The sequence below is a fragment of the Gallinula chloropus genome, assembly GCF_964237585.1.
Source record: "Gallinula chloropus genome assembly, chromosome: 9".
NCBI classification, from domain to species: Eukaryota; Metazoa; Chordata; class Aves; order Gruiformes; family Rallidae; genus Gallinula; species Gallinula chloropus.
This window is the reverse complement of record NC_140094.1, coordinates 3,934,088-3,956,728: the sequence shown is the minus strand read 5'-3', so window position 1 is coordinate 3,956,728 and position 22,641 is coordinate 3,934,088. Positions and strand designations below refer to the sequence as shown.

General features: G+C 54.7%; 1 protein-coding gene across 1 annotated transcript in view; it reads right to left on the bottom strand.

Annotated features, from left to right (window-relative positions):
- The window catches only part of ZNF592 (zinc finger protein 592), a gene marked incomplete at both ends in the record, with an annotated part of 41,824 nt that extends 35,448 nt beyond the window's left edge, over window positions 1–6,376 (bottom strand). The window contains one exon of the mRNA XM_084268385.1: window positions 4,049–6,376. Coding sequence (XP_084124511.1) covers window positions 4,049–6,376 — 2,328 coding nt within the window. The remainder of the gene's footprint in view (window positions 1–4,048) is intronic.
- Between the last annotated feature and the right edge of the window lie 16,265 nt (window positions 6,377–22,641).

The window sequence follows — 22,641 nt, the reverse complement described above, 5'->3', positions numbered from 1 at the left end:
TAAGGGGGGACCTTATTAATGTTTATCAATATCTGAAGTGTGGGATGCAGGGGGAATGGCCAGCCCCTTTTCAGTGTCTGTGGGGACAGGACAAGGGGCAATGGCTGCAAGTTGGAGCACAGGAAGTTCTGCACCAACATGGGGAAGAACTTTTCCCCAGTGATGGTGAGGGAGCCCTGGGACAGGCTGCCCAGGGGGTGTGGAGTCTCCATCTCTGGAGAGATTCCAGCCCCATCTGGACACCGCCCTGTACAATATGAGCTGGGGAGCTGCTCTGGCAGGGGGTTGGACTCGATGGGCTCTGGAGGTCCCTTCCAACCCCTGTGAGTCTGTGATTCTGGTGCTTGAGAGACATTAAAACAGGCCACACCAAGCCACTCGATTCACAGGCTTGTAAAAATTGCAGCATTGGCCACACAGGTCTCCAAAAACAATACCTGTGATCCATTAGGATGATCCACTCAAAAGCAGCACCCAGTAAATCCAGTTCTTTCTTTCTGAGGTGAACTAGCTCACAACTCACAAATCCTCTGTCCTCACCATAAGCTGCAGAGATCCCACCACAGTGTCTGGCTGAGATGAACTGCCCTCAGCTAGATAACAGTGAGCCAGGTGGGATTTCCCTGCTGGGCTTTGAACAGCTGCAATCACGTAGCCACCACAAACCTAAAAATGGAATACTAAGGTTGAGCTCTTCTTCATTTTTCTAAAGATCCTTCTAACCCAGCTTCTCAACCCCAGCACTGTCCCCTTTTCTTCTCATTCACTTCAAATCTCCTCCTTTCCCTGCTGTCCAGGCCTCATCCATACCTTCCTTCCTTCCTCCCAAAGCAAGCATGACCCGGCCATGCCTGGGAAACACATTCCCCTCTTATCACTCCTACCAACATGGACTTTACCCAAGGCCATTCAGAAAGATAAGACCAAATATTTCCCAAGCCACCAAATGGAATGAACAAACAAGAAAAAAAAACCCCAAACAACCCCAAATCAACTCATTTCCCTTTTAAAAAGATACAGAAAACGTGAAGGTGTCAAAGCACCTCATAAAGTCACCACAGCAAGAAATGCAATTAAAGTGAGAAATCTTAAGTATCAGCACAGGACATGTTTTCTCCTGGAGCAGAGCCAGCTTAGGCTGTTCCCCTTCTCCAATCCATTCTTCCTGCTTCTTCCTGCAGCTTGCTCATCCTTCAGCTACACCATTGCAACTCCTGGATAACTGGAGACATCATACTGGGAAACACATCTTTCTCCCCACTGTTTCTTTCCTTCAACAACCCTTCCTCCTCAGCAAGCTGACATGCTCATTCCATATCAGGCCTGAAGTGGGTTTTGGGTTCAAGCACCATGTCTGAGCACTTCCAAGTCTGTTTGGTGTCTCAAGTTATGGTCATATTAGATGCACATTGTGGTTAACAACCCACATTTGGTGTCATAGAATCCCAGACTGGTCTGGGTTGGAAGGGACCCCAAGGGTCACAGAGCTCCAACCCCCTGCCACAGGCAGGGACACCAACCTCCAGGCCTGGAGCTACACAAGGCTGCCCAGGGCCCCAGCCAACCTGGCCTTGAACACCCCCAGGGATGGGACACCCACCCCCTCTCTGGGCAGCCCCTTCCAGCCCCTCACCACTCTCTCTGGAAAGAACTTCCCCCTAATATCTCATCTCACCCTTCCTCCCTTCAGCTTCACCCCATCCCCCTTGTCCTGCCCCTGTCTGCCCTTTAACAAGCTGATTCCCCTCCTGTTTCTCTGCTCCCTTCAGGGACTGGAAGGCTGCCACTTAACAGAATAGCTTCTAAGAACACTGCCCATCAGCACACCCAGCTTATTTTCCATAGCTCAGGGGTCTCCATCCCATGGTACAAACCCAGGTGATGCAGATAAATCACTATCTTTCCTCTTCAGCCCAAGATACTCTTTCCCTTACACATCCATCTATCCATCCCAAGAGTTCATATTTTTGGGACAATCTGGTACCAGGCATCTGACCAGTTCCAGATGGTAAGTGTTAGGTTGTGATACAGCAAGGACCTGCCCTGCTCTGTCTTCAAGCTCTTCAGAAAGGCCTGAGTCAAGTTATGGGTTTACACAGACAATAGCAGGGTACTTTCTCAAGGAGGCACAGTCAAGGGTTCGTGTCTGAATTGGGAGACTGAGTAATGCTGTGGGTTTGCCTGGCTGGGTGCTGGGGGAGGAGGGGGGGCTGCAGGGGCAGCTGCTGCAAGGAGCAGCCAGCAGCTCTCTGCAGCCCCACAGAGCAAACACTGGGCCGGAGTCGCTGCTGCCCAAGGCTGAGCCCATCAGCCATGGTCACAGCGCCTCTGGAGACACAGGGAGCAGCTGCTCTGTGCCCCAGAGAAGGGAGTGAGAAGGTGTGAGGAGCTGTGCAGGCACCAAGGGCAGGGAAGAAGGAAGTGGGGAGGAGGTGCTCCAGGCACTGGAGAGGAAGATTCCCCTGCAGCCCGTGGAGAAACCCATGGTGGAGCGGGTGTCCCCCCACAGCCCGTGGAAGATGAGGGGGAGCAGAGATCCCACCTGCATCTCATGGAGAGGCCCCACACTGGAGCAGGGGGAGACACAGGGAAGATGCTGCAACCTGGCAGGACCTGCAGCACATGGAGAGACACCCACACTGGAGCAGGTTTGCTGGGGGAGCTTGTGACCCTGTGGGCACCAGGCTGGAGAAGTCTGGGCCTGAGGGACTGAGACACATGCTGTGATTTGTGACTGCACCCAGAGCAGTGACCCACACTGAGACAGCTGGGGAAGGGCTGAAGCCCCTTGGGAAAGGGCTCATGCTTGAGAAGTTTGTGGAAGACTGTCTGCCATGGGTGGGACCCCACGGTGCAGCAGGGGAAGGGGGTGAGGAATGATCCACCCCTGGCCAAGGAGGAAAACAACTCATGAGGAACTGCCCAAAACCCTCACTCCCCCATTCCCCACCCCTCCCTGTGCGAGAGTGTCCTTATGTCCACTCCTGAGCCCCTCAATATCTATTTTCTCCCCTGTCCAGCTGCACAGAGCAGTAACAGAGAGGCTTTGGTGGGCGTCTGACCTCCAGCCAGGGTCACACCACCACAGCCAGCCATGGCAGAGACTGGAGATCACCTCCCCAAATGCTGGGGATGGGCATGGAGCCCTTGTTTGTGGAGCTTGTGGAAGAGACTGCACTGAGACCAGTAACTCCAACTCCAGGAACTGCAATGGGAATCCTTCACCTCTCCTACCTCCAAGGTTGGTTTAGACTCAAACAGGATCTATTGCATCTTCCAAAGTAACATAAACCAAGCCTTGGTACACACCAAGGAGCATCTGCTCCTTTTCATCAGTAGAGACACAAGCTGGAGTTTCCAAGGGGATTCAGACCCCCCAGGCTGCACCTATGAGGGAGGTCTAGGAAGGCAGTGGAGACCTGAGCAGGGCAGTACTAGAGCAAGGCAGGAAGCCACCAACAAGGCTCCTGAGTCCTCCTACGGCAACAGCTCATCCCTCCCACCCAAACAGCTTTCCGCCTCCCCTACCACACAGTTCACCTCTCAGCCAGTCCTGTCCTGACACACACTTTACCACACTAACAGCAGAAAGAGCACCCAATGTTCAAAGTGCTACAGAGAAGACTTACACCCAAGCTCTAGGAAAGGTAAAATTAAGTCCTGGCAGATCTCCTCTAGCCATGCTTAGAGCTCAAAAACCTGTTGCAGGTTAACACCTCCTTGGTGCTCCCCTGCAGCGCTCCTGTGCACCTCATCCAAGTCAGCTTTGATCGCCAACACCTTCCTTTGATGCTCAAGGATCTCCACAGTCTCCTTACTACCCTCTTTTTGTTGGCAAAGGGTGAAAAGAGGGCAAGAAAGCCACACTCAAGGCCTTTCCACGTGCAGGCAGCTGGGCTCACCCACCTGTACCCCCAAAACCTCCCTACAAGCACGTTTTTAGGCAAAGCAACACATTTGCCACTGCAAGGCCTATTTTTTTGACCCCAGAGGACAAACTCTTTCAACTCAGAGCGATTTAACTAGTAACATTAAAGTCAAGACTTACCAGTCTCTCATTATCTTCTGAGGTTCTCTGGTAATGAGCTGCTAAAGCAACGTAATCCTGCACCTGCTTGTTACACTCTAAACACTTCAGTCCATGCCGGATTAGTCTCAAGGGGTCCACAAAGAGAGGCAAGGCTGGCTGAGCATTAGCAGAACCTCCTACCCCACCTCCTGAAGCAGCACCGGGCTTATGAGGAGGAGAGGGCAAGTACAAAGTCTGAGGAGCCAGAGAGGCTGAAGAGCTCGTAGGAGAAGGTGAAAACATTTGGTCTAAGGAAATGGGTTTCATCAGCAGCTGAGAACACTGCATGATAAATCCTTTGCTCTTATGGTCTCTTGCATGTTTAAGCAAGCTACACTTATTATAAAAAAGGAGCATAGTTGAACACTGAGTGCACATGACTTCAATGTGAACGCTGCGTCTACTATAGTGGTGAGTCAGGCTCTTCTCTAAGGCAAACGAGTCCCCACATTCCAGGCAACAATACCCAGAGGCAGGCAGATTAATACTGGTGTCTGGCGGCGGGCTGAGGTTTGGAGTATACACTGGCACCGGGTTGGCACTGTGCAGGAGCTTATTAAACGCCTCCACGACGAGGGGAGCAGCCTTCTTGACCTGGTGCACCAGGGGCACGGACATCTGTGTCACCTGGGGCTGGTTCCGCCTCTGCGCGGACGACTTGGCCGCCACGGATGCGGCGACGCTGTGGGGGACCAAGTTGAGATTGGCCAAGTGCACGGCTTTGGGGAGGAGGCTGGAGGTGGAGGCGCTGGCGGGCTGCGTCACCACCCCCTGCTGCTGCTGCTGCTGCTGCCTCTTCACACCCACTTTGATGGTGCCGCCGCCGCAGTTCGGCAGCGGCGATAAGGAGACGGAACACGTACTGGTTATGGCAATGTCTGTTTTCACACCCTCTGCGTAAGGACTGGTGATGTTTGACAGCTGGACGGCCACTGCAGCCCCATTTTTGGCGGGGTTCTTGCTCGCCTCGCTTTCCATAACCGCGCTCGTGTCAGGGGATGGGAAGGATTTGATAAACTCTTCGGCAGATGAGGTTTCCACAGGTGACTCCTCTGAAGATTTGCCCAGCTCATCGTTTTCTGGCAAAATCCTAGTTACAGTTCTTTTAATCTCACCAGAGGATGTCTTGATAGTCTTTATCCTAACTTTGGGAATCGCTGGCGGAGAGCCGGCTGCCATGGAAGGAGAGCCTTTCCCACTGCTGTCGCTGCACACGCTTCGAGGACTCTCGGGCTGCTTGCTGGCCTTCCTTACGACCTCTAAGGGGCTTCGGGGACTCTTTGGCGACTTGGGCATTTTTGGACTTCCCTTTGTCCCATCTTTAAAAGGACCAGGTTCCTTGGTAAGGGTTGGCTGATCGCCTTTTGGAATACACGCAACCTTTTTGGCCTGAAGAGCTACTAACGCCGCCACGCAGGATGACAACTTGGAGTGGGTCGGCTTTAACCTCTGCCGAGGCGGTACGGACGAAGACACGTTCAGCTCGGGCACAGAGCCCTTACTTTCTCCTAAGTTATTGTGAGGGAGGTCTCCAAACACCAAGCCTTCTCCAAGAAAGCTATTGGTATCCACCAAGTCCTTGCTTGACTCTGCAAACCTCTCCGCCGCTTTGTCTTGTTCCCTCCTGCTCATTTCCAGCCTGCTCTCCTGCTGGCAGTGGATTTCCAGCTTTTGTTCCTTTTTACAGTACTGGTCAAACATGCTCAGTTCAGGCTCTGGGACCTTCCTAAAATGATCTAGAACTGAAGCTCCTGTGGGCATATACATTGAAGGTGGTGGAAAATAGGGAGTTTGGGCGTGTTTGGGTTTGTCCCCAATACTGTTCTCTTTGAACGCCTCCTCCGGTTCCGGGCTGGAAATGGGGCTGAACTGACTAAACGTTGGCAAAGGCTCTGATTTGGACTGGTCCAGTTTGTCAGAGTAACTCCTTGAGCTGTCTCCATTGATGAAAGTTGACTCAAACTTGCCATAGTTATGCACCAACGCGTGAGCCTCCGACGGCAGGTCGGACCCACGAAACCCGTTGTGGAGCAGACTGGGCCCGAGGTGGTTCCCCTCCTTTTCTGCTTCAAAGGACTCCTGGCGACTCGTGTTCTTCACTATCACACTCACAACAGGAGCATCAGAGGGAGGCAAAGAGTGGGACAGGGACACGTTCTCATCTATGCAGATTCCTGATGACTTCAGGTGGTTCTCGTTCTCCTCCCCGGCTGACGGGATGGTCTCCTTGGCATCGAGGCTTGTCGCATCGGGGATGTCAAAAGCAGCCAAGAGGTCATCAAAGTCTGGGGTTTTCATGTCCCCCATGATGAAAGCTACAATTAAAAGCACAGAAAGCACTTTGTCAGGTACATTTCTGCCAAGGACAAATTCTGTAAGGCTCAACTGCATAAACATCATATGTGACATGACCCACAACTGCCCACGGTGTGAATGCAGCAGGGTGTGGAGGCTGGAGACACCTGCAGCAGGGAACTTCAGCTCCTGCTTCACCTCTCCTGCCATCAACCATTTAGACACAGAGGTATCAGCCCAGCTGTTTCAACCCCACAGGGCATCACATGGAGCAAACCTTTCCTGTCCTACCTGCACCAGGAGGGCCAGTACAAGCTCAGGTGCTGTCCTGTTCAAGCTAGCAGGGGCAGGTGACAAGGGACAGGAGTTGCTCGCTCCCACCCTGCCACACAACCTGTTTGGGGGTAGAGTTGCTCCTGGTGCTTTGAGGAGCACAGTCAGAGACAGCATCCCCCTCTCCCAAGGACCCCAAGAACAGGGATGCTCCCAACACAACCTTTTAAATGACACCAAGCTCATGCTGGGGACATCTTTTCAACCTGTCAGATGTATCACTATCCCAAAACCACTCCACTCTCATGGTCCTCAATGGGAAAGATTCAAGAGCACATGAGAATAGTTTTTTTGTTCAGTTGGGGTTTTTTAAAGCAAATAGGCAACAATCAGCACTGATATCTCCACAGACTGTCACACCTGAAGAATTTGGTCCTCCATCAAGGAAAAAAAGGCAGGGGTAAAGAGGTGGACTAAGAGAAATAGTCCCCAAAAGTGAGGTGACTCCCCACCAGGAGCAGTTTAACTAAGTCTTCAGTACATATTTCAATCCAGCAGCTCAGAGCATGGCAAACCAGGGTTTATTTGAAACAGGGGCAGCCCTTAATGAGGTAACAATGCAAGGCAAAACTGCTCAAAGCCAGAATAAAGGATCACATCCAACTCCTGACAAGAAATGGTGTTCTCAGCCAGCTCTCTCTTTGTAAGTCCTCCAGGAGGGAAGCAGGGATTTAGACACTCGCCACAGAGACCCAGGACAGCAATAATCAAGCTCTGATGAGATGCATAATGAAAACTGACAGCCCAGAGTTACTTGAACATTAGAGTTCACTACTGCCAGGGATACTGGTTTCCCCCCTTCAATCAAAGTCTATTCCAGTTAGTGCAATATAGAGACCTCCCAAACATCTAAGAAGTCATTATTTTAATACACCTTCCATTTAAACCCCAAATTTACATTAACACGCTCAACAAACCACCCAAAGAGCATCAAGTGACCTAGCAGAGCACCAGTTCCTCCTCCCTGGCACAGGGCACCCAAGGCAAGGTAAGTGCTGCCACGCTCACTTCACCTGGTCTGCATCAGCGCCTGCCAACACCAGCAGCCAGCAAGGGAGACTGAGAAGGTGGCAGGAGCCCAGGAGCACAGAGAAGAGCTGGGAGGAGGACCCTGGGACAAGGCAGAGGAAGAGAAAGAAGCCGTCCCACACCTTCCCAAAAGGCCAGAGACTTAAGGCCGCTTTCATTATTTACAGTTGGGTTTAGAAGCCTGTCAGGCATCATGTTAAACCAAACAAAGCACAACTCTTCCTGCCAGGTACAGGGAACAACTCCAACCCAGGCCAGGAGAAATCACTTCAGCACAGAACAAGAGGATGCACTGATCTCTGAGCTTCAGCTCAGCCCTGCTGACAGACAGACAGGCCCTGGAGGTGCTGCTTCAGTTAATCTACTGCAAAACGCTGCGTGGAGATCTACTTGGTCTAAAAGCAGCTTGCTGTGGCATAGCTTAACCTTGTTCTGCTTCTGAAATTAAACCACAAACACAAATGTCCACAGAGGGCTGCAGAGTAATTCACAGTCACAGCCCTCAGCAAGGTAGGGCAGCTGTGCATTAAATCCCTGGAAGCCCAGCAGCTTATCCAGACGCTTCCCATCACCAGCCACTCGATAAGGACTCTGGAAGCACCGCAGATTACTGCGGCTGGCAAAGAACACAGACCTGAAACTTCCCCTTCCTTTGGGTGGGAAAACTTGTGCCAGATGGAAGAGAGCTCCAAAAAATTCTGGCACACAAATCCTTCTGCGAGGAAGACATTTCATCCAGAACCCAGAATGCTCAGGTTTGGTTTGTACAGAGGAGAAGCAGCAAGCTTGCCAATCACTCCTGACTCTTCAGTCTCCAACACCTATCCACATCTTCAGGCACAGCAGTGGTTTAAAATACAAGACAAAACAAACTGAGGCATCCACAGCACTGCAAACCAGGCTCTTCTTTTAAGAAGCTCTGCATCCTCAGAAGCTTTCACACGCATCTTTGAGCCCTGCACAAGCCTACTTTATGCTCTATGCCATCATGAGAGCACAAGTCTCTCTAATCAACCACCTCTCCACAAAACAGCATCTTAAACTTGTCCTATGGGAAGCTACAATTTCTCAGAAATAAAGCAGAATTGGACCCCAATTCTAGAGAAGGCCAATAGAATGGATTTTAAATGGCCCACGTTCAAAGCTTTGACTAAATCTTGTTTATTTCTGTCTCAGATAACGAACAGAAAAAGTCTATTGAAGGAAGTGATACTAAAGCCTCTCACAAACTGGCTTCTAAGAGAAGCTGAACATAAAGCCTTCGATCCTTACTCCATCCTCCCATGGAGGACTTGGTCCAGGACCCAGTCTCAGAACCCAGTTCTTCCTCTCTGCTTGCCTGCTGAAAACATGGAGGTTGAGATTTGCAAAGCTATAGAAGAGGTGAATAAAATCAGCGAAGAAGGAGGACTTGTGGAGTAGGACACACGTAGCTCAACGCACAAAACCAACCTCACACGTTTCTCCAGGAGACACAGAGGCCTCTGAGCAGTGCAAAACACCAACCTCACCGAGGTACCCCCTCAAGAAAGGACCAGGGCCTTCTGCTGGGGCCCAGCTTCAAAGCTCTACAGTCAGGCAGAGATCCCACGGGCCCAGGGTCCCACGTCAGCACCCTACAAACCTTTCGCCGGCGGTGCTATTCCTGGGGACCTTCGGCGACCTGTGGCAGCTCCTCTGCAGCTTCCCAGCCAGCGTGCACCATACTGTTTGGAGGAGGAGGAGGTTCGGGATTGCCGCCTGATAGGGAAGTGTGAAGATGCAATTACCTCAAGGTTAAATAAGAGAGGGGAATAACAACAACTGTAAATATTTATGAGTGCAAAGCCAAGGGGGAGGCAGGAGGGAAAACACAGGAGGGGGCTGCTGGGGTGGGCATGGAGGAGGCAAGTGACTGCGGGAGGGCACACAGGGGGAGGCCGGGGCTCCCCTGCCAGGGGAGCTTCGGGCGGGCAGGGACTGACCGCAGGAGCAGGGCCGAGGAAGCCCGGGCAGCGCTCGCCAACTGGCGGCGGGCAGGGAGCCGGGAGGGGGGGAAGCGGCTGTCAGGGCAGCGCAGAGGGGACGGGGCCCGGCACCAGCGGCTGGCCCGGGAGCAAACCGGAGCCTCCCACGGCCAGACGGGACGCGGCGGTAAAGTTTGGGGAGCCCCGAGTTTGGGGAGCCCCGGGGTAACGGTACGAGCGGGGCCTGCGGCTCGCCCTGCCCGGGGCGGCCTCGCTGCCCCCACCCCCTTCCCGCGCCCCTTCCCCGGTCCACGCCGACCCCACGCGCGACCCACCCGAGACAAAGGCCCGGGGGCCGCCTCCGCCGCTGCCCGGGCCCCGCCGCCGCGCTGACAGGCCGGCCCGGCCCCGCCGCCCCCCCGGCCACACGTGGGCGAGCCCCGCCGAAGTTAGTTTGTCCCGGCGCCACCGGGCCGGACCGGGCCTGGTCGGGCCGTGGCGGGGGCCGGCAGCCGGAGCCCGCGCCCACGGCTCGGCTGTGGGAGGAGACGGGGAAGGAGAAGGGGGGAGGTGGGGGGGTGGGAAGAGAAGGCGGCGGGTGCCCCGCGGGCCGGAAGAGCCGGTGCGGCGGGCGGGCGCGCAGGGCTCCGTCTGCCGGCGGCGGGGCCGCCCGCCCTGCCCGCGGGGCGGCAGCACCCGCCCGGCCGTCCGGCGGGAGGGCGCCGGGGGAGAGCGAGCGGGAGGGGCGGGCCCCGCCGCGGCCGTGCCCGGGCGAGGAAGCGGGCGGGCGGGCAGCACTCACTCACCCACGCAGGCAGCTCCTCCGAGGGCCCCGCCACCGCCGGGGCCCCGCGCAGGCCTCACCCCGCACCGGGCACCAACGGCCGCAACATGGCGGCGGCAGCGGCGGGCGGGGCCGGGGGCGGGGCGGGGCTGGGCCGGGGCACGGCGGACCGCCCCTACCCCCCCTTCCCCTCCCCTCTCCACCCCTGTACCAGCCCCTACCCCCCTTCCCCGTTCTCCGCGCCGGGCCCGCGGCGGTACCGGCAGCCTTCGCCTTGGGGTGCGGCCTCCCCGGGGCGTCGCGGCCTGCATCGCCCGGAGCGGGCGGGAGAGCTGCCGCTCGGTCTCCGTGCCCACCTTCCCCTCAGGGGCGGGCCCGGCCTCCCTGACAGGAGGCGCCTCACGGGCCTGTCCCGCGGGTTCCTTCGCGGGCGCCTCGCCGTGTTTAACGTGCCCTCGGCAGAAGCCGCTTCCCAGGGCTGCTTCTCCCTGTCACCCCGCTCCGACACGGGCCTGATGTTCCCCCCACCATTAGCCTGGCCCAGCTGGATTTAATCGCTGTCTCTTGGCCAGCACACCAATGGCGGCGAGAGCCGTGCCCCACAAGGCTGGCTAGCGGTGCCTGACCATTGACACTGGTTGCTCAGCATCCTTCCTTAGCTGATAAAACTCCCAGGAACGCAGAGTTTAAGTCCTACAGATCTAAAAAACCCCCCCAAAAACCACCCCAAAACCCACACAAAACTACATACTAGTTGTAACCATGTTGGTTACGTCTTGGGTACAGTGGTAATATGGACATGGTTCTTGGGTACAGTAGTTACCATAAGGCTGGTTCTTGACACCTCCCACAGCCAGCAATGGATTTGCTGGAGAGCTGTGTCCTGGAGCCTTCCCCTCCCCATGAGACCAGAGGCCCAACGAAGGGATGCTGAGCTGGTAAAGGGGTTGGAGCATCTGCCACACCAGGAGCGGCTGGGAGAGCTGGGACTGTTCATCCTGGGGAAGAGAAGGCTCTGGGGCAGCTTCTCCATGTCTGCAAGGAGGGTGCAAAGAGGGTTGAGAAAGGCTCTTCTCAGAGGTGCCTGAGACTGAAAGACAAACAGAAATGCAGGAGGAGGTTCCCTCTGCACATCAGGAGATGCTTTTCCGCTGTGAGTGTGGCTGAGGAGGTTGTGGAGTCTCCTCAGAGGCATTCAGAAGCCATCTGGATTCCTGGGCCGCTGGCCCTGCTTGAGCTTGTCCCAAATGAGTTCTGGAGGTCCCTTCCCCCCTCAACCACTCTGCGCAGCATTTTGTGTTCGGGTATGAACATGTCACCTCCTCCCATTGTAATAAAAGACGAGTATTTCTCAAGTTTGTCTGTCCTGTGACATGGCATTTCTACCACCTGTGCCCAGTGCCAGACATACAGCTCTCCCCAGACCACATTTCTTTCTCATCCAGCCCAAGAATTATCATCTTCTCTTCCTGTCATCAGTCCCGTGGGCAAAACACTTGTTGGGTTGGGGTTTTTTTATTGACACTTGTAGCTTCACTTCCTTCATTTCTGAATTGGTGTCATCACCTTTCTCCTTCTGGAGGTGACAGCCGGTCCCTCCAGACCCAGCAGAAGCATGAAGGAAGTCACACAGAGAAGACACTCGTGGCATCCATGGCGGCCGTTACCTGTATTTTTAGCACACCTCTACTAAAAGCTGCTCAGGAGCTGACAGTCACATCCAGTCAGAGACCTGACACCTCTTACACCATCAGAAAGATCCTGCCGCAGACCTGAGCAAGTTGTGGCTTGCAGGAAAGCCGCTGTCATTTGAAGGATCGTGCTAATTAACAAATAGAGAGCCAGTGGGAATTGAGCTCCATCCCAGATGGCCAAGGAGGAGAGGCAGCCCTGGAGTAGCCAGGTGGGAAGCTGCATTCCCCTCCTCGAGGCAGCTGAGGCAGGAGGAGAAGGAGAATCTATATTCTTCTCTATGATCTAAAAACAGCATTTCTTTTTAAAATTTTTGTTCCAATGTGGCAATTTGGCAAATAAATCCATCCTGTTAGGCTCATTTCACCATCTGAGCTGAAGGATTCACCATGGAAAGAGGCAGACGTGGGTCTGAAAAGAGACACAGCCCTGTGTGCTTGGGATGTGCCAGAGCAGGGAGCAGTGTTGGGGAAGACAACAGGCCCTGCCCACGGCCTGGCTCTCCTCACCCAAGACACAGGCCCTGACAATATCCTCGTGTTCCCATGAGACAGGAAAAGCTACTCATGCTGAGAGGATTTTGATAATCACATTCTCAAAACACAGTGGCCTTGAAGGCAGGGCTGCAGACTGCCCTAAACCAAGAAGTTGTTATGGGAGGGTACTTGGGAGTAACGGAACAGGTCAAGAACCAGCCATGGTCAAAACAGCAGGTGTGCAGATGCTTTTAGGCATCAAAGGTAAACTAAGGCTATTTAGCTATAAGATATGTTTATCAGAACTCGTTATAATCACTAACAAATGAGTGGGGTGTATGTAACCAATTGGCAGGTTTTTAGCTTGCCACGTTTGCAGTAACAAACGTCTATAATCTGTGTGATTTCACCCAAGAAATGGCTTCACCTAAAATTCATATTGAATTATGTGTTGCCCATCACCCATCCCCGCAACCCTGAGAAGCCCCACATCCTGGTGCCACCTCAGTGAGGGAAGCTCCAGGGTGAAACACCCTCAAAGCCATGTCCAGCTGCACCTGAGATCTTCACTTTCTATTCTTCCTGCTGCCTGGGGTTGTAGGCACTCGGTTTTTCACTGGGGGAAACTGGTTCTTGCTGGGTGCTGGCAGTGCCAGAGGGTGTCTGTAGGCAGGTATGGTGAGACATGGTTTATTTCTACATCACAAACGTGATGGAGTCTTGAGCACTCACGCCCAGGCAGCCCTCAGTCTTCAAACCAGCGATGACTTTGTTTCTGCCAGAGCTCCATGTGACAGAGAATGGAGCTGGTTGCTAAACTTGGGCCTTACAAAACTGTAATTAATGTTGCAGAAACTCCAGGGAAGGTTTGTTATTGGCAGGGTGAGAATGAATCTCCAGACACAAACATTCCTCTAAGATAACAGCGTAGCCTTCGGCGTTATCCACACACACACACACACACAAATTGGTGTAGCTTAAATAAGGGTAATTAATTACACAGATGTCATCTGGTTAAAAGCGTTTACACCTTTCACTCTGCCTCTTTTGTCTCCCTGACTCCCAGGGCATGCCCTCTGCCTTGCCCTGAGAGGATTTTTTCCCCACTTTTTGTTTCTTTACAAGTTTGCTGATGAGCTGATGCACCATTTAATGAAGATCCCTCTATATGACCACTATGAACACAGGAAAAACCTGCCTTTACTCCACATCCATGCTCAAGGCAGCCTGAACTCACCCAGTGGTTCTGGGACTTGCTAGTGATGATTGAGACCTGACCTTAAATTCCTGTGGGAAATCAAAGTGAATCAAGCTGTGTACCCCAGTGAGTCTGGGGTTAGGAGTAAGAACCCTAATGTGGCAAACTCCTGTTGGAGAAGAACTGGTTTGTGCCCTTGCCTTTGATTCCTATAGAATCATAGAATCCCAGACTGGTCTGGGTTGGAAGGGACCCCAAGGATCACAGAGCTCCAACCCCCTGCCACAGGCAGGGACACCAACCTCCAGCCTGGAGCTACACAAGGTTGCCCAGGGCCCCATCCAACCTGGCCTTGAAGGTTGGCCCATCAGAGGCTCTGGTACAGTACAGACATGCTCCAAGGTCCGGGCAAGCGAGGACCCTTTGTGCAATGTGCTGACAGCTGAGACAGTGCAAAGCTCTGGGCTTCATGTTGCTTTGCCCAAGTAGTGTTGCTGCAACTGCCTATGGGGGCCTGTACCCCATTGCTGAACATGGGTCGGGCTCACAGTGAGCCCCTTCTTCTCAGGTGGGCTCCAAAGGACAAGGGGCAATGGCTGCACGTTGGAGCACAGGGAGTTCCACACCAATCTGGGGAAGAACTTCTTCCCAGTGAGGGTGAGGGAGCCCTGGGACAGGCTGCCCAGGGGGTGTGGAGTCTCCTTCTCTGGAGAGATTCCAGCCCCATCTAGATGCCAACCTGTGTGACCTGTCCCAGGGACCCTGCTCTGGCAGGGGGTTGGACCCCATGGGCTCTGGAGGTCCCTTCCCACCCCTGTGATTCTGTGATTCAAGGAAATGGGCTCACTCCCATGCTCCAGGCTACGGCAAGAGGACCAGCTCTGGATGGTTCTTCTGCTGAAGCAATGTTTGATGAGACTACAGCCTGGGGCCTGGCCTCAGGCCTAGGGAAGGTGGAGGACAAGGTGGTTTCCCCACATTTCCTGAGGCAACAAAACTGCCTGGTGCTCGTCTTTGTCTTTGTGCCTCCAGCAGCTCTGTGTGATGGCAGCAGGACCAGTGACAACCAATCCAGTCTTCACAAACCTCTTCAGGGAAGAAATTAAACTCCATTACTTCCCTCATCAGCTTACACCACCTGCCACAAGCAGGAAAATGAAGACAGGAGTACCTGGCTGCCAGGTAGGTGCCAGACAGAGGAAGAGCTGCTGGGGCAGAAAGACCAGCAGCATCAAGCCACAGCCCACGTTGCTCCTGGAAGCTCTCCTGAACTTAGCTAGAAAGTTCAACCAGAGCTTGGGAAAACTACAAGGAGATTAACTCTGTCCTAAACTGCACATAGCACCCTCCCAGGAATTCCAACACAGCCCTGCCTTGCTGTGCCTCACCAGGAAAGCCCAAGAGATCACTTTGCCTGCTGGCAAAGAGATGTAGATGCAGGTGCAAAGTTGATGCAAAGGTGGAGCTGAGGGAGAAGCAGGATGTTCTGGGCTTGGTGGCAGCTGTTACGTAGTCCTGTAGTTTGGCCAACACGCTGAACTGCAACAGGGTGGCCCTGGGTGGGCAGGTTCAGACCCAGACTGGGTTTTCTGCATAAAGCCTTTTCTTCAGTTGCACCTGGAGCAGGTCCAGGGGAGGCCACAAAGATGATCCAAGGGCTGGAGCAGCTCTCCTGTGCAGCCAGGCTGAGAGGGTTGGGCTGGTTCAGCCTGGAGAAGAGGAGGCTCTGGGGGGACCTTCGAGCCCCTTCCAGTCCCTGACAGGTGCCTGCAGGAAGCTGGGGAAGAACTGCTCCTGAGGGCAGGGAGTGACAGGATGAGGGGGGATGGGTTAAACTGGAAAAGGGGAGATTTAGGTCGGGTATTAGGTAAAAGCTCTTCACTGAGGGTGGTGAGACCTTGGCCCAGGTTGCCCAGAGAGGTGGGGGAGGCCCCATCCCTGGAGACACTCAAGGTCGGGCTGGATGGGGCTCTGAGCGACCTGCTCTAGTGCAGATGTCCCTGCTCACTGCAGGGTGGCACCAGATGGGCTCTGAAGGTCCCTGCCCGCCTCACACATGCTGTGATTCTATTCCATGATTCAATTAGTTTCTCCATTGAAGCTTAAGAGTAGAATGTTTATTTCAGACATACCCTGGAAACCCAAACAGCCTGCCCTTTGGCTCCATCCTTACCCCCTGGAGATGGACCTGATGGGGAAGCAGAGCTTGTGTCCCTGTCACTGCAGCCTTTGGTTATAACAGGCTCTGGGTTGGTGGGTTTTTTTCTTTCAGGAGGAATGGGCAGTCAATATGGCCAGGCCTGAAGGTAATGGGGCTACAAGGATGATGAAGGGCCTGGAGCATCTCCCCTAAGAGGAAAAGCTGAGTGACCTGGGGCTGTTCAGCCTGCAGAAGAGAACACTGAGAGGGGAACTGACAGGCTGCCCAGGGGGGTGTGGAGCCTCATCTCTTGAGATGAATAGAATCATGGAATCCCAGACAGGTCTGGGTTGGAAGGGACCCCAAGGATCACAGAGCTCCAACCCCCCTGGACCCTGACACGGGGAAAGGTTTGATGTCAGTTCATCTCCCCGTTCATCTCCAAGGGGTAGTTATCATCCTGTTATTCCAGCTCCCACACCAAACCAGTCTGGTGGCTTTGCTGGGACAGCCTCCATCCTACCAGCAGATATTAAATTACCCTGCAACTCCTCCAGCTCATGTCATGCTTCTCCCAGGACAACCCACAGCTTGGCTCCACAGCTGGGGTAAGGTGGCCAAAGCTTGGAGCCTGGCTGCCTGCTGGGAAGCAGGCCAGCTCCCTCTCACCCTTTCACAACCCCAGAACAGCCTCAGGGTCCCACAGCGACACCCAAGGCAGGTTGGCTTGTGCATTTGTTTGTGGTAGGAGCTGGTTTTTACCTGCATGGTGCCCTGATGTGGCTCCTCTCAGCTCCCTGTGTGGAGCTGTGCTCCAGGACACTGTGCGGTCTCTCCCTTCCCCCAAGCTCTTGGGCAAAGGGAAGGCCAACAGCTTGGAAAAACTGCTGAATCTCCCATCCAGTTTGGAGTTTGGGAAAGTAAATGTCTTGCTGCTGCCTTTGCAGCTCACAGTGTTTCACAGGTGAGGGCAGAGCCCCCCCACTCCCCCACCCCCAACTGCTCATCCCACTTCTATTCAGCAGGGAGGTAAAAAATGGCCAGGACACCACAGCTGTAGTACAGCTTGTGTTCTGCCTCACCCCCTGCTCCTGCTGCCTGGCACATGTGTGCCTCTGCCTCCTGCATCCCCCCTGCCTCCTGCATCCCCCCTGCCCCCTGCATCCCCCCTGCCTCCTGCATCCCCCCTGCCTCCTCCATCCCCCTCTGCCTCCTGCATCCCCCTCTGCCTCCTCCATCCCCCCTGCCTCCTGCATCCCCTCTGCCTCCTCCATCCCCCCTGCCTCCTGCATCCCCTCTGCCTCCTCCATCCCCCTCTGCCTCCTGCATCCCCCTCTGCCTCCTCCATCCCCCCTGCCTCCTGCATCCCCTCTGCCTCCTCCATCCCCCTCTGCCTCCTGCATCCCCCCTGCCTCCTGCATCCCCTCTGCCTCCTGCATCCCCCCTGCCTCCTCCATCCCCCTCTGCCTCCTGCATCCCCCCTGCCTCCTGCATCCCCTCTGCCTCCTGCATCCCCCCTGCCTCCTCCATCCCCCTCTGCCTCCTGCATCCCCCCTGCCTCCTGCATCCCCTCTGCCTCCTGCATCCCCTCTGCCTCCTGCATCCCCCCTGCCTCCTGCATCCCCCTCAGCCTCCTGCATTGTTTCTCATTTCTGCATTGTCTTTGGCTCCTGCATGGCCTTTCCTTTCTGCATCATCTGCCCCTCAGGAGGTGGTGTGGGCAGAGCTATTTCAGATTGGGGCAGCCCATCCTGGTGCCACATAGCACATGGTTGATGGCCCTCTGTAGGCCTTGAGAAGAAGCTGGAGGTGAAAGCTGGTGTTAAGCAGCAGTAACTGCTCTCCTGGAGAGGTCAGAGCCTTCAGCAACCCCTCTCAGTGCTGCAGCTCCCAAGAACCCGTTTTAAATGCAAAATCTATTTCCTAGAAGTTGATCTTCACTTGACAATGCCTTTCTCTCCCTTCCTCTCCAGACCTTCAGGCTTTTTTATGCCTGGGGAGGGGGAGGGATAAAAAAAAAACCCTTGCATTGTCCTTCAGTCCAAACCTGGCTTTAACTGAGACAGGGTGGGGTGTCCTGGGTATCCCAGAGCAGGCAGAACAGGGCTCCACTCTGCCTTTGACAATAAGCTGCCTTCAGCCTTGTCTGTCCCTGGAACAAGAGCTCTGTCTGGAGCAGAGTCAGGCTGCAGCTGAGGAGCAGCCTGCAAGGCCTGTGGCTGCCTGGCTCCCAACCCTGCCTCCCTGGGAAGGGGCTGCAAAGCGAAGGCTCCTTAGGGCTGCGCCTCGTGGGTGACTCCAGGCTGCATGTCCACAAAGCACAGGAGGGCTCTGGCACCGAAAGGCACTGGCTGGATTTTATCCTTCTGTTCAACAGTAGAGTCACAGAATCCCAAACTGGTCTGGGTTGGAAGTGACCCCAAGGGTCACAGAGCTCCAACCCCCTGCCACAGGCAGGGACACCAACCTCCAGGCCTGGAGCTACACAAGGTTGCCCAGGGCCCCAGCCAACCTGGCCTTGAACACCCCCAGGGATGGGGCACCCACCCCCTCTCTGGGCAGCCCCTTCCAGCCCCTCACCACTCTCTCTGCAAAGAGCTTCCCCCTAATATCTCCTCTAACCCTTCCCCACTTCAGCTTCACCCCATCCCCCTTGTCCTGCCCCTGTCTGCCCTTTAACAAGCTGACTCCCCTCCTGTGTCTCTGCTCCCTTCAGGTACAGCAGAAACTATCCCACCCAATTAATGTTCCCTAACGATGGCTGGAGGGTGGGGACGGGAGAAAGGCAGCACAGTGTGTCAGGGCAGAGCATCTCACAAGAGGTGCAGGGTGCTGACTGCTTCTCCTTCAGACCAAGCTTGGGGAGGAAGGTGGAGAAAGGCAGGAAACTACAAGGGGCTGTGACAAAGAGGCCTCTCAGTAAAAAAAAAAACCCACAACCCCAAGATTTGTTACAGAGAAAATTCTTTTTATGCCTTAAAAAGACTCTGGGCTGTGATGAAAAGTGAGCACCGTGCTAGCACAGTCAGAAGTCACCTGAAAATGAAGTTTGCCAGAGGAGGCCTCCTCTGACCCCATTAGCTGGGGACATTAGAGTGTCTTCATGTCCTTTTCCACCCAGTGAGCCATTCATTGGGCCCTCAGCTCCGCTGCGCCGGCGCTCGGGCTGCTGAGCGATGGGCCGTGGCTGCTGGGATGTGTCAGGGAAAGACATTGCAGCAGAGGACAAACAAATGGCTCTGGCCTTCAAGAAACCATTTCCCAAAGGTTGAACTCGGATTGACTCATGGCTGGAGACGCACTAACCGCCCTCATTGCCGCCCACCTGGGAGCGGGAGCGCTGCCCGTGAGCGCCAAGAGTGGAGAGGAGCCAGGAATGGAGGAGAGGCCTGATTCCATCATGGATTGAGAGAACCCACTTCCTACAAAAGGGCTGGTTAGAGCAGTGATGAAGGCAGAGAGGAAAATGACAACGGGGCAGGCAGGGGGACATTATAACCTGCAGCTTTGGGGTAGGAATCACAGACTCACAGGGGTTGGAAGGGACCTCCAGAGCCCATGGGGTCCAACCCCCTGCCAGAGCAGCTCCCCAGTTCATATTGCACAGGTCGGTGTCCAGACGGGGCTGGAATATCTCCAGAGATGGAGACTCCACACCCCCTGGGCAGCCTGTCCCAGGGCTCCCTCACCCTCACTGGGGAAAAGTTCTTCCCCAGATTGGTGAGGAACTCCCTGTGCTCCAACTTGCAGCCATTGCCCCTTGTCCTGTCCCCACAGACACTGAAAAGGGGCTGCCCATTTCCCCTGTATCCCACACTTCAGATACTGATAAACATTAATAAGGTCCCCCCTTAGTCTTCTTCTCCTCTCCAGGCTGAACAGCCCCAGCTCACTCAGCCTTTCCTCACAGGGGAGATGCTCCAGGCCCTTCATCAAAAGGAAGGAGATGAGCAATGAGGGAATTGGCCTGTGTGGGGGGCAGCAGCTTTCTCATCCTCTCCTGGAACCTCTTGCTAGACGTGATGTACTGGGCTGAAGGGGTTTCTGTGAATGTCCTTTCAATTCCCACATCCCTGTCCCCCTGGGCAATGCTGCCCAAGCTGGACAGAGTCCTTGTTGCTCTCTACTGCCACTGCTGTCACCATCACCTGCAACCCCCCGACTCTGAAGGTGATTTTGGAAGGGAGGGGCTGATCTTCTAGATCCCATGCTCAGGATGAGGACCTGCACGTCATGCCCAAAACATGCTGTGGTATTGTGGGGCTGGAGTGGACAGTGGTCTCTTCTCAGACCTTGGCTTCTGCAGTTCTCTTCACTGGCCATCAGCCTTTGCAGGGTAGAGAGCAGAGAGCATCGCTCTAGACAAGCTTAGACCTTGGCTTTGGAGCCAGGCCTGTCAGAGTCAGGCCCAGCAGAGGCTGCACATCACTCAGGTACTTCAGGTAGACCCAAACAACATTAAACAAAGGCACAGATACTGGAAAAACAACTGTCCTGGGGACTCTTCTCCATCTTCAAATGCTACCAAAGCCATCATCCAGACCAGATCTGCAGGGAGCAGCAGCTGTGCAGAAGCACACCAAGCTGGAGGACCAGATGCAAATCCTGTCCCACAGACACAGAATCAGAATCACACAATCACAGAGCTGTAGGGGGTGGGAGGGACCTCCAGACCCCTTGGGACCAACCCCCCTGCCAGAGCAGGGTCCCTGGGGCAGGTCACACAGGTCAGCATCCAGACAGGGCTGGAATATCTGCAGAGGAGGAGACTCCACACCCCCTGGGCAGCCTGTCAGATCTCTGTGCAGCACACTCACACCCCGCTGCGCTCGTCCCACGCTGAAATCCTCCCACCTGAGAGGATTCAAACGGTCTCACAGAGCCTGGGGGAGGAAAAGCCAACCTCCCCTACGAATTTGCATAGCCATGTGCATGAGAAACCCCCCTCAGCAGCAGCAAGAGTCCTCCTAAAGCAGCTGCTCTGCACTGCCTCTGACCTCTCAGGCGTGATCCCTGGGGAGACCCTACCAAGCAGCTTCAAGAGAGACAATCACACCTTTCAGCAACAGGATTTCCAGTCCATGTCTGCACCAAACACTGGGGATGCTCCACTTTTCTCTGCCCATGCTCTTTGCTGGATGCTTTTGCGTTCAACAGGCAGAGGGGACCACCTTCTCTTTCCCTTCCTCTCCACTGTCTGTGGAAGATGCAATCCCAGCCATGCTAGCTAATATTCTTCTGCTCTCCAAGAACCATCTCTTGTTCCTCTCAGATTAACCCACGAACACAATGAAGTTACGCTTAGAATTGCTCCCAAGATGCTGTTTCCCTCCCTCAGGTTGATAAGAGAGGGTTTTTAGGAGGAGTGTGAATCCCCATCCTACTGCTCTGGGCAGCCCCCAGAGCATCTGCATCCATGCATGCCCCTCCTCTACCACCAGTGGGGCAGGTGACCCAGGACAATGTGAAGCCTCAGCTGGTGTGAGCAAGGAGGAGCATCCTTGTGGTGGCCACAATTCTGGTTGCATCTTTTCCTCATCAAAAGCAAGTTTCAGGAGAGCGTGAGAAGGCAGCTAAGTGGGGTTTCGTATCTGTAGTCTCCTAGAAGGACCTGAGGTGGAAGGACATCCTGGATGTCCCCAGCCTGAACTTCTGCTTCAAGACAGGCTGTTTGCAGACCATGATCAGCTTGCTGGGAGTGAGTTGACTGAGCAAGTCAGTGATTGCTCAGGCCACTGCTCACGTGGCATTCCCATTTGGAATTGGGGCTTATAAGAAAGATGGAGAAAGACTCTCTACCGGGGGCAGGGGTTTTAAGCTGAAAGAGGGGAGAGTTAGACTCAGCAGAGGGGTGGCAGCAGGGACAGGAAGGGGATTGTCCCTCTCTGCTCTGCCCTCCAGAGGCCCCAGCTGGAGTCCTGTGGCCAGAGCTGGGGCCCCAGTACAGGAAAGATGTGGGACTGGTGGAGAGGGGGCAGAGGAGCCACGGAGATGCTCAGAGGGCTGGAGCAGCTCCCCTATGGAGAGAGGCTGAGGGAGCTGGGCTGGGTCAGCCTGGAGAAGAGAAGGCTGTGGGGGGACCTCATTGCAGCCTTCCAGTCCCTGAAGGGAGCAGAGACAAAGGAGGGGAATCAGCTTGTTAAAGGGCAGACAGGGGCAGGACAAGGGGGATGGGGTGAAGCTGAAGGAGGGAAGGGTTAGAGGAGATATTGGGGGGAAGTTCTCTCCAGAGAGAGCGGTGAGGGGCTGGAAGGGGCTGCCCAGAGAGGGGGTGGGTGCCCCATCCCTGGGGGTGTCCAAGGCCAGGTTGGCTGGGGCCCTGGGCAACCTTGTGTAGCTCCAGGCTGGAGGTTGGTGGCCCTGCCTGTGGCAGGGGGTTGGAGCTTGTCCTGGTTTTGGTCAGGATGGAGTTAACTTCATTTGTAGCAGCGGGTGGGATGCTGTGTTTGAGAGTTAAAATGAAAGCAGTGCTGATAACACCCTGATGTTTTTAGTTGCTGTCAGACATTCCAGGACTTTCTCAGCTCTTCATATTTCTCTATTCATGAGAAAGGAGGGATGAAGCCAGGACAGGTGACCCAAACTGCCCAAAGAGAGTATTCCATGCCAATTACATCCTGCTCAGTATAAAGGGGGACTGGGGGGAGGAGTAGGGGGTGGTTCCAGGTTTTTGGGGGAC